The sequence below is a fragment of the Bos mutus genome, chromosome 3, assembly GCF_027580195.1.
Source record: "Bos mutus isolate GX-2022 chromosome 3, NWIPB_WYAK_1.1, whole genome shotgun sequence".
NCBI lineage: Eukaryota > Metazoa > Chordata > Mammalia > Artiodactyla > Bovidae > Bos > Bos mutus.
In genome coordinates, this window is record NC_091619.1 from 79,199,947 (window position 1) to 79,213,427 (window position 13,481).

Consider the following 13,481-nt stretch of genomic DNA (forward strand, 5'->3'; position numbering starts at 1 on the left):
CCAGATGCTATTGTAAAGAACTTCACACAGTGTTCAACCAATAGCAAATATTAGCACACACAGAAAAGCACATTACAGCACACAGGAACACGGGGAACTATAGTGTTTAAAGTGATTTGTGTTTTCCCCCTCTGATTCTTCTACTAGATTGTAAGCTACAGGAGGGCACAGCTTGTTCATAAAATCTAAAGCATAGTAGAAGTTCAACATATATACATTGGTTTCAGTAAGTGAATGAATAAATAATAACTGTTCTAATTGCTGGATATCTGGGATAGGAAAGAAAAGACAGGGAAGGTAAGAGCTCAAGTCTGGCGCAAACTTCTTTTGTTCTTTCCTCTTCTCCAGGCGCTGCCTGGGCTCATGCACACAGCCCTAGCTAAGCCAATTCCCAGAATTCACAACAGACATATTTGGTTGTGTTTAATTTTATGTTCTGTCTTAGAGTAAAAGTTCACAGATAAAACGATCTGGGGCACACTGTTCTCAAATGCCTTTATTCTAGAAACTATAACAAATGCTCACATTCTGCATTTAATTAGGTCTATACTTCTTTCAGCCTTACTTAGTTGAAATGAAAACAAAAGATATCAGTAGGAAAATGAGAAACCCCATGGAGATTTTGCAACCTCTTTAACTTTGACTTAACTAAAGAATGCAGGAACATTCCCATGAGATTCCATCCCCTTGGAGAGGAAGGAGGAAAAGGACTCATTGCAAATATGCCCCACAAGCTTACACCTCATTATAAGATACAAAGTTATTCTCCATATCTCTATCACCAATCTATCAATCCATCTATCTATCCATCCATCTACCCACCTATCTATTTATATACACAGACACACACATACATAAATCATAGAATTTACAAGACAGGCTACAGCTTTGAATCCTGGGTCCACTTCTTATTAATCGTGTGGCCTTGGACAAGTTATTTAACTTCTCTAAGTCTTATTTTTCTCTTCCTGGGTAAAATAAAATGCAACTCATACAGTTATAGAGCTACTATACATGAGATAATGCTTTAAAAAGAAAAACTCTTCACATAGTGGTTCTTTGTAAGCAATCAATAAATGGTAACTGCTGTTTAATATTGTTATTCTATAGTTTAAATTATATAATTTATACAGTATATACAATATACTATATTCTATAGTCTAAATTGTGTAATTCTAATTCAGTCTCAGAGTTTCCCAAACCTGGCACTACTGGCGTTTTGGGCTGGATAATTCTTTGTGTGAGCTCTTCTGTGCATTCTGGGGTGTTCAGCAGAATCCCTGGCCTCTGCACGAGAGAAGCTAGTAGCATTCCCCCAGGCTTCCCTAGTGACTCAATGTCAAAGAAAGAATCTGCCTGCCAAAGCAGGAGGCACAGGTTCAATCCCTGGGTCAGGAAGATCCCCTGGAGAAGGAAAGGGCAACCCACTCCAGTATTCTCGCCTGGGAAATCCCATGGACAGAGGAGCCTGTTGGTGACATACAGTCCGTGGGGTCACAAAGAGTCAGACACAATTTAGTGACTGAACAGCAACAATAAAGCTTTCCCCAACCCCACTCAGTTGTGATGACCAAAATATCTCCAGATATTGCTAAATGTTCTCTGGAAGGCAAAACTTCCCCTGTTTGAGAACCACTGGTATAGAACAAAGAGTGAGTGGCCCCAGAGACAGGAGACCTGGTTTCTATTAACTCATTTATGTTCTTGGGTAAGTCCTACCACTTCCCTAGACCTTGGCTGTCTCATATGTTAAAATAGGGCAGGAAATTCCTACTTTATCTTTCATGATTTTTCTAAGGATGAAATGAGAAAAAAAGCAAATGCTCTAAAGAAATGTTATAAAAGTAGGATTCTGTATGATTACTTTGTTAGAGGTGGGCTATTGAGGGGCAATTACAAGAAGACTCATCTTAGAACAACAGCTGATGCCGACCTACTCTCTTCTGTAATTCATACCCTAGGGAGCCACTAGCCTCTCAGCAGCTGTTTATTGATCACATGTCAAGGATTCCCTGTTCCTTTAATGGATGTATTTGTGGCTTGGCCTGAAGAATCCAAAAGGAACTGTTTTCTTTCAAAATGAAGTGAAAATGTTCTTTTAAAAAAATTATTATTATAAGTGGTGAAAACTGGCTTGTCATCTGTAGATTTACCTTTCATCCAAATTTCTCTCTCACGTGACTGGAATTAACCAGTCCTCAGAATTCTGCAGATTGATATTCAGAAAGCAATATCTTAGGGTTTCCTGAGATCATCACTGAACTGATTAATACTATAATAATATACTGAGAAGCACTGTGATGGATTTCTTCATTAGCAAGGGAACGTGTTTTGATGCCATATCATGTTATGGGAATCAGTGTACTGAAATCCAGAGAGCCTACTGTCATCCTTTTATTTATTTCTGAAAGATCTTTCAGTGGGAGATAGCAAAGTGTCTGGGAAAAGAACACGAACTTCGAGTTTGGTCGGAGCTATATGCAAGTAGACAAGGGTTCAAGGTCCAATGCTATGAGTTATCTCATTTAGACATATACCTTGGTAGGATATGTTAATAACATCTGTCCCACAGTGTGGTGATGAATTTTAGATGGAGATGAAGACGGAAACCACGAAGCACCATGCAGGCACATGGTAGAGAATATAGGTGGTCTTTCTCTCTCTGTCTAAGGTCTGAAAGACTGCTGAAGGCTTTCTTTCATGCCTCAGAGAGTGTTTTTGGTCTGATTCCCTAAAGAATGATGCTGAAATGAAAATCAATACTTTCTAGGTATCAGGTCTTGACTTAAACTAATTGTAATAAAGCTTGAACCCAATTATCAACAAACCTTCCAGCTCATGAGTAAATTATCTCCCTACTTCTTTTTTTATTTTTAAAAATTGTATTCCAGTATACTTGGTTTATAGTGTTGTGTTAATTTCTGCTGAGAGAAAGGGACTCAGTTAATACATGTGTCTCTTCTTTTCATTGGATACTGAACATAGTAACCTGTGCTATACAGTAGGACTTTGCTGTTTATCCAGCCAATATATACTAGTTTGTGTCCACTAATCCCAAACTCCCAATCCTTACCTCCTATCTCCCTGTCCCCCTTGGCTACCACATATCTGTTCCCTATGTCTGTGTATTTCCCTACTTCAGATGAGGATTGCAGTTGGAAATTCTGGGCCAAAAGTCACCCACAGGACAATGGTGTTCACCTGGAGTCAAGTAACAATGCATTTTTTTCCCTTAAAATAATTCATTTGGTTTCCTTAAGGACACAGATCAGTCTCCTAAGACAGCACAATGGAGTAGCAGGAAGATGAGTCAGACAGACTAGTGGAGTAACTCTGTTGTTGTCTGAGCCTCAGTTTCATCATGAGCAGTATGTGCTGTGCTCAGTCACTCAGTCGTGTCTGACTCTTTGCGACCCTATGGACCACAGACCGCCAGGCTGCTTTGTCCATGGGAATTCTCCAGGCAAGAATACAGGAGTGGGTCGCCATGCCCTCCTCCAGGGGATCTTCCCAACCCAGGGATCGAACCCAGGTTTCCCCCATTGCAGGCGGATTCTTTACCATCTGAGCCACCAGGGAAGGGTTAATAACACCATTCTCTGTCTCAGGGAGAGGGTGAGTATAAATAAAGCCTTGGAAACCCCAAGAATGATGCCTAGCACATGGGACGTGCTCAGTAATTGTTGCAATTATCCCTGGCTCTCTGGCAGATTTTCACACCTACCTGATGTAGGAGAAGGGATGGGGCAATTAAGTAAGTGATTATAACTCTCCTTTTCATGTTGAATATAGCATGTGGGAAAACCATAAATTTTAAGTGCTCATTATTTAAAAAATACAGAATAATTTTCTTTGAAGTTTCCAATGGTGGCTCTGGAAGAGTTAATGTCATAATTTGTTCTTTATGCTGCATATGAAGGCATTTTAAAGCCTAGTGGCTGGTCACCTCTTTTTCAAACTGAGCATATTGAACCATCCCTAAAACCATTTTGCAAGGGAAGACGATATGGCATAACAGATAACATGTAAGAAGGAAACTGTAGTATAATGGTTTCCCCAATTTTCATCACTGAGAATTCTTTCAATATTTTTGCTACTTTTCCCTAATGATTGCTGTAGTATATTTCAGCTTCCTGTTCTTTGTTTCACAGCATTTGTGCTAACTTCTACTGTATCACACACACTGCATTGCGATTGTAATATGAATCACATTTTTACCTTTTTCAGCCTCCCTACTCCACAACAGGCTCAAACAATATTTGCTGAAAACAAGCATTTCTCTATATGTGTAGTGAGTACATGGGTGCTCAGTCTCTTCAGTCGTGTCTGACTCTTTGAGACCCCATGGACTGTAGCCCACCAGGCTCCTCTGTCCATGGGACTCTCCAGGCAACCATACTGGAGTGGGTTGCCATGCCCTCCTCCAGGGGATCTTCTCTACTCAGGGATCAAACCCAGGTCTCCTGCATTGCAGGCAGATTCATTACTGCTGAGCTACTGGGAAAGCCCTCGATATGTGTATATTACATACTAATTACAGTTAGTTCCTCTTTATATATATACTGACTACATAAAAATTACACAAGAAAATATTTATTAAACATTTACTATCTTCCAGATATCATAGAGTTTTTCAGTTAACAACTTACTTATTCTCTTAAGAAACCCTGAATGTAAATCGTTATTATTTCCATTTTACTGGAGTGGCTTTCCTATGACATTCTGATGCTCCCCCTAGGCCTGGGAAACTCAAGTGATGTTATTTATGAGAACTGTAATCAGGAAGACAAATCATTAAAAAATCATCTGAAACTCCCAGTATCACCAACATTTTCATTCTCTCTCTTACCCTCCAAACATTTTCTAGAAAAAGGTACAAACTGATTCAGAAGTTTCATTTTCTTCCTATATTTCTGCAGTATAAAAGGATGAGGCAAAGGACACAGTTTATCTGCAGGTTGCCCTGGATCCCTGAGTACTGGCTATAGATTCATTCTCTCTTGTGGGTTTTCTCAAGGACACAGAAAAAACAGTTCTCTTTCTGCTTCCAATACACCTGTTGTGCTAAAAAAGGTACACTTGGACATGGACCATCGTGCATAACATTTCACTTCACGAATGACTGTGATAAGCTGCTTCTCCTGTACTTCCAGAGAGATGGTGCCTGTTATACCCACTAATACAACGGCAGCAGGCATAAAAGCAGTTTCTTCCTTGAGAGTGTGCTACTGCTAAGTCACTTCAGTTGTGTCCAACTCTGTGAGACCCCATAGATGGCAGCCCTATCCCTGGGATTCTCCAGGCAAGAACACTGGAGTGGGTTGCCATTTCCTTCTCCAATGCATGAAAGTGAGAAGTGAAAGTGAAGTCGCTCAGTCGTGTCTGACTCTTAGCGACCCCATGGACTGCAGCCCACCAGGCTCCTCCGTCCATGGGATTTTCCAGGCAAGAGTACTGGAGTGGTAAATCTTTCGCCTTTTACTAAAGATTTCTGTGGAGAGGAACAATTCTGAGTTTTTACTCAATTTTTTGAGGCCTTGCTTTTGCAAGGCTAAAAGAAAAAAGAAAAGAGTACTGGAGTGGGATGCCATTGTCTTCTCCATGAGAGTGTGCTTTGGTATCCAAAAAGGTATTTTCTGCTCAGACAACAAAATTTATCCTAGAAACAGAGTTAGAGATCAAACAAACATTATCAACCTCCTTTGCCCCCTTATATGATTCTCCTAAGGGAAGGGGCATAGAGCTGGGATCTTTTAAAGCAGGGGTCCCCAATCTCTGGGATCTAATGCCTGATGCTCTGAGGAGAAGCTGATGTAATAAGAATGGAAATAAAGTGCACAATAAATGCAATGCCCTTGAATCATCCCCAAACCATCCCCTCATCGCCTGGACTGTGGAAGAACTGTCTTCCACATAACTGGTCCCTGGTGCCAAAAAGGTTGAGGACCACTGTTTCAAAGTGACTGAAGCCATGGAAAGCAGTGAGAGTATTTACCACATGCTGGGATGTCACACAGGTCAAACTTATAGTTTTCATCCAAGGTGAAGCACCAGGGCGCTTCCTTCTGATTCCCCGGGTTGCGGCAGTAGGAGTGTCCTCCATTCAGCTCTGGGAAGCGGAGGGCGGTGAAGGTGTGCGTGTGGGGATACTGGGAATTCCAGGGCTGGCACTGGCGCCCTGATTTGGTCACACTGACGGTGCCCCGGTAGTCCACGCCTGTGCTATTATAGCACTTGTGATCTGAAATACATGAAAGAAGAGCCCAAAGTGTGAGAAACAGAGACAGTGCCGGAGCTCCTGGCCAGCAGTTTCTGGAGGGAAGACGTGCAGTTACCCTCACGGCCGAGGCTTCCCTGCCGGTCGGGGCCACGTGGCAATCTCCCGCATGCTGGGCTGGGACACAGAGCAGACCTTGCAGTGACACTGCTGGGAGGATTTAGAGAGTATGCTTGAGGAGGGAAACCAGTCTCCACAATTATTTTTTATATGGAACACAGAAAAAAATCAGAACCGGGGCAGGATCCAGGGGCACAGGAGCAATCGCCTAGTGAATGGTGCAGGGACTGTTCTTTCCATTTCTGCTTGGTGACCTTAGACATGAGATAGATGGATAGGTCATGGGATAAAGAATGTAGCCCTCAGAAGATGTTCCTTAGCAGCAGTGCACTAGGGGTTTCCGACAGGAGTTTGGCCATTGCCATGCTGATACACTGGACATCTTCAAGAAGCAGGTCCTATTAAATCTTCCTTCCGGGAGATGATGCTTGAAACCATGGCAAAAATGGATTAAGCTGAAATAAACTGAAATCTGGAGGGGTAATGATAAGATGAGAGTAATAATAGTAATAAAGATGGTATTGCTATTATATGTTAAGCATAGTTCTAAGCATTTTAGGTGCACTAACTTATTTAACTAATAAAAGAGTTAACTGCCAAAAGGAAATGAAAACATTACCAGTAAAGTATAATATAGATGGAGCGGAAATGCACAGAAAACAGTCTTTTGTTTGTTGGCAGTGAGAGGATGGAGGCAAACTCCCATATATAGATAGATAGATAGATAGTGGTATAATACAATATAATGCAATTTACCATTAATGTATTTAGAACATTCAAAATATTGTGCAACCTTAACTACTATCTCATCCTAGAACACATACATCATCCCCAAAGGAAACCCTATTTCATTAAGCAGTCATTCCACACTCTCCCCTAGTCCCTACACCTGGCAATCTGCTTTCTATCTCCATGGAATTGTCCACTTTGGATATTGTATATAAATGAACTCATACAATGGTGTCTGACTTCTTTCTATAACAGTCTTTTTAAGGTTCAGCCATATTATAGGATGTAACAGGATTTTACTTTTTTTTTTTTTGGATAAATAATATCTCATTGCGGAAGATCCCTTGGAGGAGGGCCTGGCAAACTACTCCAGTATTCTTGCCTGGAGAATCCCACGGACAGAGGAGCCTGGCGGTCTACAGTCCACGGGGTCCCACAGAGTCAGACACGACTGAAATGACTTAGCATACAGCATGCAATATTTCGTTATGTGGATATGCCACAATATATTCATCTACTTACCCACTGATGGACATTTGGGTTGTTTACAACTTTTAGCTATGGTGAACAGAGCTATTATGAACCTTTCTGCACAAGTTTTTTTTGAACACCCATTTTTAATTCTTTTGGGCATATATCCAGGAGTGGCATTATTGGGACATACAGTAATTCTATTTTTAAGTCATTAAGGAACCAGAAGCCATATTTTAAAATTATCTTCCTCATGTAACTTTTTGAAGAATGGCACTGCATCTTACCCACTGGAAGCTCAGCCCCCACATGATATCTGGACCACTGGGAAGTAATCTGACTACCAACACAAAATTAATACTGAGGATCAAGGTCCAGTTTTCCTGGGGCTGCTGGCCCCTGAGGCAGAACAGAAGGTCAGGGGCTACCACCTACTTTTATTGATGGGATCCGCCATGGGAATTCCAATCCGGATACAGTTTGCAGCTTCGGGACTCTCGGGCTGAGGGAGATCTTCACAGTTTGGCAGTTTCAGCCTCATCAATATCATGGGATTTGATCTCGCAAAAATGTACTCTGTTTGACACAGGACATTTTCCAGGATTTCGCATTCATCGCGACACAAGTCCCGGGGCTTTGGGACCGACGAGGTTTCATCACAGTATGGGAAGGCGTAGTGGCACAGGGAAGGAATGGCGAACTGAGAACACTTATCAGATAAGTGACTGGAGGTGCCGATCATGGTGAAGGCAGCTGGAAAACAAACACAATTATTAACTCCCAGAGGCAGGGTTTATCTCCCCTGGTTATCCAGTCAACAGATATCAGATGTAAACACACATTGGAAGGAATCTGCTGTACTCAAACAGACAAGGCCAAGGGAAGGAGATTCATTTCAGATGTCTAAGCAGCTTACTTTCACTGGCTTGAAAAAAATAATTTTGACTACAAAGTTTAAAAAAACAGGATTAAGTTACATATGTACTGTTTCCTAATAAAAAGAATTAATTAGGTTAAAGTACAATATATTTTTCATTTTTACTACAAAGCAACAGAACTTTGTGTTTCTTCCGGTACTTTTTATTAGTTTTGTGAGGCTTCTAAAACTTTTGACAGCTGCAGGGCAGAACTTGCTTTATACAGTGGCTGAGCCCAATCACAGGATTTATTTAGTTCTGAGTCTTGCCTCTCAGTTCTTGGATGACCTTGGGTAACTGGTTTAATTTCCTTATAATTTGAAGACTTTTGATCCCATCTTCTGAACATGAGGCAACTCATTTGAAAGTTCTCAAAGAGCACAACTCAGTTGTCCAAGGTATATTGTAGAATATTAGTGGTTGCTCTGCCTAATCTCTTATCCCCATACCAGCCTTTGCACATGTCTACTGACAAGGAGCTTATAATCACAAGGCAGCCTGTGAAGTTGTTGGTATACAATTTCCCAAAGCATGTTCCTCAGAACATTAATTATGTAGAATGTTAAAAGTGTCTGAGAAACTGGGGTTCCATAGCTAAACAAGTTTGGAAAAGTGCTGGGTTAATCAAAGTTAAATGGATTTTTTTTAAAAAAGAAAAAACTGTAACACTTTCCAGTAAGCTGATATCCATTGAAAATGTCCAAGAGAAGATTACTATAAATGGGTGACCAAATATTTATATACTTATATCAGAATTTCCATTTATTTTTGTGAATACTTAGTAAAAAGTATGTTCAAGTGATTTTTTTATTAAGTTGAAAGGTATCTTTTATAGCTTCTCCCTACCAGTCTTGCTTCTCTGGAATTTTATGGACTTTCCTCTTGAAAGCCTGAGAGATTTAGCACCTGGCAAATACGTCTTCCTATAGTTGCTTCTTCAGGTTAAATAATTCCCCTGGCCGCCTCTTGGTTCCCTCAAATTCCTCTTGTGACATAGTTTTTGGGCCTTTGGCTATGTGTCTTGGGTCTGTTCTTGCCTCTCTTAAATCATAGGGTTGCCAGCTAAACTACAGGGCATCTGAATTCCAGGTCAACATTTGGGACATATACTGAAATATATCAGATGCAATGGGGTGTCTTATATTTTCAGTGCTAATGTTGGAAACCTTATTAGAATTTCAGAACAGCCACTTTAATGTATTTAATGCACAGGGCACCGAGGCATAATAACCACACTAATGGGGGAGACACAGGCTGCTGTGACCATCCGACAAGGTACACAGAATCGTGCGTAGTGGCCGACACTACCTACCTCGTATGTGCCAGGTCGTGCTTCAGCATTAGATTTCCATTAAAAAGATCCTTTCAATTCAGAAAAGTGGAGGGTAAATAGAGAAAGCTAGAGCAGGAATAGACCCATGATCGTCTCGCCTCCTCACTCACTTCCCAGATGAAGAAAGAGATTTCCACGGAGAGTACGATTTTCTCCAAAGTCACACTAATGGCAAATTGGGATTAATATCCAGAATTCTAACTCTAAATTCATCCGCTTTTAGTCAACACAATGTTATTTCCAAACAGTAAGCTCTGTGAGGGCAGAGACATACCTGGCTTATTCCCCACACCATCACATCGTCCATGCCCAGCCCAGGTCCTGGTATGCCAAAAGCACTCAATAATATTTATTGAGTGTTTGAATAAAAGTGAGACTTCTCAAAGCCTCCTTTTCCTCTAAGGGCAACCTTTAATAAATTATTCTAATGTAAATTTCAGAGCAGAGATTATATCTCTGGCTTCTTTATGGCCCCGTTCCTAACCCCTATGCCTTGACTAATCCTTTGTCAAGAGAAGGGCTCAATAAAACTTCTGGGGAGAAAAACTGTTGTGCAAAGTATAAATATAATTTCATTGCTACCAACCTGTGATCTGATTTTCTATTTCCCCCTGCATGTGCAAAGACTCCATGTAGACAGTGCGGTTGCCAATAAATCTTGCACAGGCAATCCCTCTGTACGGCTGACAGAATCCATCTTCTTCATACTCATCTCTGAAAACAGAGCACATACATAAGCTGGTGCAGGACACACACGCAGTTGGCGCTCACTGCGCGATGCCCCAGACAGTCACTAGGGGGCGCAGTCGGGCACAGTATCCTAAAGACTGGGTTAAAGAATCTGGCTTCCTCCTCAGTTCCATCCATCGCTTAAAACATCTGTTGGTCACATTGGTCAAGTTTCCTTCACCTCTAGAAATATCATCCTGAAGCACAAAATCATCCTTAAATGTGGGAGAAAACACTTTTATTTTCGCAGCTGGTGGTGGGCTGGAGGATGATGTAGTTGTAAGAGTAAAGAGGAAATGAGTTGGAAATCTGGGCACATGTTCTACAGTTTTTTGTTTTTTAAATACAGATTATTTCTGTTTCATTTGCTACAAAGGGGTGGGTGCATCACCCCAAGACCTACTCGGACTGATATGTCAATTAGGAAGCTCCAAGTGGTGAGAAGCTGGGTGCTGCAGGAAGGAAAGCAGAGGGCAGTCCAGTTACATGGCTCCTGCTTGAGACCCATCACCCCCACACTGCAGAGAGTGTCCATGGCAAACCACAGACTGGGCAATCTCAGATCAGTCACTTAGTCCCAGGAAATCCAGAGAAAATATCAATTGTTCTTGCTTTCATAAGTTGCTAAAACAAAACAAAATCTTAAAAAAAAAAATTGTTGCCTCAAGTTTTAATAATAAAAGGGAGGGCACAGATTTTATTCTGAAGATAAAGTGAAAGTCGCTCAGTTGTGTCCGACTATTTTCGACCCCATGGACTTAGTCCATGGAATTCTCCAGGCCAGAATACTGGAGTGGGTAGCCTTTCCCTTCTCCAGGGGGTCTTCCCAACCCAGGGATCAAACCCAGGTCTCCCGCATTGCAGGCAGGTTCTTTACCAGTTCAGCCACAAGGGAAGCCTAAGAATACTGGAGTAGGTAGCCTATCCCTTCTCCAGCAGATCTTTCTGACCCAGGAATTGAACCAGGGTCTCCTGCATCACAGGCGGATTCTTTACCAACTGAGCTATGAGGGAAGCCCCATTCTGAAGAAGGGGATTCCAGAAAGTGGTGTGATTAGTGACTGTGGAGCAAATGGCTGGAGAGCCAAGGCTGGAGATTAGGACCCAAGATGGCAGGCTCAGCTTGAAAGGACAGAGGCCAAAATCTCCCACTCGGGCCTATGATAAACCTAAGACACCAGAGTACAAGATATCAATATGATTCTGAAAGGCAAACTACAGCCAAGCAGAAGGCTACCTGCCAGGCTTGTGGTCTGACTTCTGCCCTAGATGCTCCTCCTCTGTTAACCTGGCTGGAAGCAACATCTTGCCTGAAAGAAGTATCATTTTTTTTCTTCTTTGGTTTGTTCTAAGTTAAAATACTTTAGAGCAAAAGTCAGGAGAACAAATTCTCCTGCTGGATTTAACATTTGCTTATCCTTAGGTGTGATTCCCTGGTGGCTATGACAGTAAAGAATCTGCTTGCAGTACAGGAGACCTGGGTTCTATCCCTGAGTCGGGAAGATCCCCTGGAGGAGGAAATGGCAACCCACTCAGTATTCTTGCCTGGGAAATACCATGCACAGAGGAGCCTGGTGAGCTACAGTCTATGGGGTCACAAAGAGTGGGAGATCATTGAGCGACTAACACTTTCACTTTCTTATCCTTAGGCAACCTCTCAAATCCTCTGAGCTATGGTTTTCTTCTCTAAAAGATGAAGATAATAATTGACCTCCCAACCCTATAGGTCAAAGTCATGTTGCTGTTTGTTGTTTAGTTGCTAAGCCATGTCTCTTTGCATCCCCGTAGACTAGCCTGCCAGACTCCTTTGTGCATGGTATTTCCCAGGCAAAAATACTGGAGTGGTTTGCCATTTCCTTCCTCAGGGGATCTTTCTGACCCAGAGATAGAACCTGTGTCTCCTGCATTGGATTCTTTACTGCTGAACCAAAGTCATGAGGATCCTATTAAACTGTGTAAAAGCTTTAAAAAAGTGCTACACAGAGGTAACATATAATTGTTATTAAAGCCCTTACAGTTACTGAGAGGGCTTCCCTAGTGACTTAGAATCTGCCAATCTAGTGACTTAGAATGCAGGAGACCCAGGTTTGATCCTAGGTTGGGAAGATCCCTTGGAGAAGGGAATGGCTACCCACTCCAGTATTCTTGCCTGGAGAATTCCATGGACAGAGGACAACAGCTACAGTTGTCCATGGGGTTGCAAAGAGTCAGACATGACTGAACGACTAACACTAGCAGGTACCGAAGAAGATATTTAAAAGATAGTTATTTGTTAAGCTTCTGCTTTGTAAACTCAACTGTGTTCATAGCTCTGGCCCTGGACACCCACACCTGAGGGTTCAGGGAGGGAGTCTAGAAAGCCCGGTAGAATAGGAAACCATGTGAAAAAAATCTGATCGAGCTGATCCTTAAAAGACGCTCGTTTTCAGCTGCTTTCTACTCCCTACTCACTAAAACAGTCAAGTTAAAGGTGGAGATGGGAGCAGTATCTCTAGTACAGTCTCCCAAATAGTTTGTAGTTCAAAGCTCTTAGAAACGTAACCTTTAAGTACACATACAAATGAATATATCATACACCTGACATAAAGACATTGAAATTTTAATGTTGCAAAATCCTGCAAGCACTGCACATGTTTACTTTCATAAATCCTAGAGTAATGTTGAAGCCTTTTTGGCTTAAATTTTACTTGGGTTGTAAAATTAACCCCACTTTTATTGGGTAACTAATACCATAAACCTATGGGGAGAAAGAAGTTTCTTGATGACCCAGCCTTGGATCTTGAAAACTGGAGTCCTGAGGCCAGAAAGTACCCCACACCATCACCCCCCTGCTATTATAGATGATGCTATTCTATCCCTAGGCATTAGCAGAGTCCTGGATTTTTAAGGTGTCATTATGAGAACACTTCTTCCTCCCCCACATTAAACTCTCAAGGCCTCAATTTATATCTCTTGGGAGGACAAA

The 13,481-nt window shown here is 41.7% G+C and overlaps 1 protein-coding gene and 1 pseudogene across 1 annotated transcript in view; one reads left to right on the plus strand and one right to left on the minus strand.

Moving 5' to 3' along the window:
* ROR1 (receptor tyrosine kinase like orphan receptor 1) overlaps positions 1 to 13,481 on the minus strand; it is a 472,088-nt gene that overhangs the window by 34,180 nt on the left and 424,427 nt on the right. Inside the window, exons 5-7 of the mRNA XM_070367903.1 lie at positions 10,374 to 10,501; positions 7,973 to 8,290; positions 5,996 to 6,241 (exon numbers count right to left, since the gene is read on the minus strand). Of these exons, the coding sequence (XP_070224004.1) occupies positions 5,996 to 6,241; positions 7,973 to 8,290; positions 10,374 to 10,501 (692 nt within the window). The remainder of the gene's footprint in view (positions 1 to 5,995; positions 6,242 to 7,972; positions 8,291 to 10,373; positions 10,502 to 13,481) is intronic.
* LOC138987373 (U5 spliceosomal RNA) lies at positions 5,418 to 5,553 on the plus strand (annotated as a pseudogene).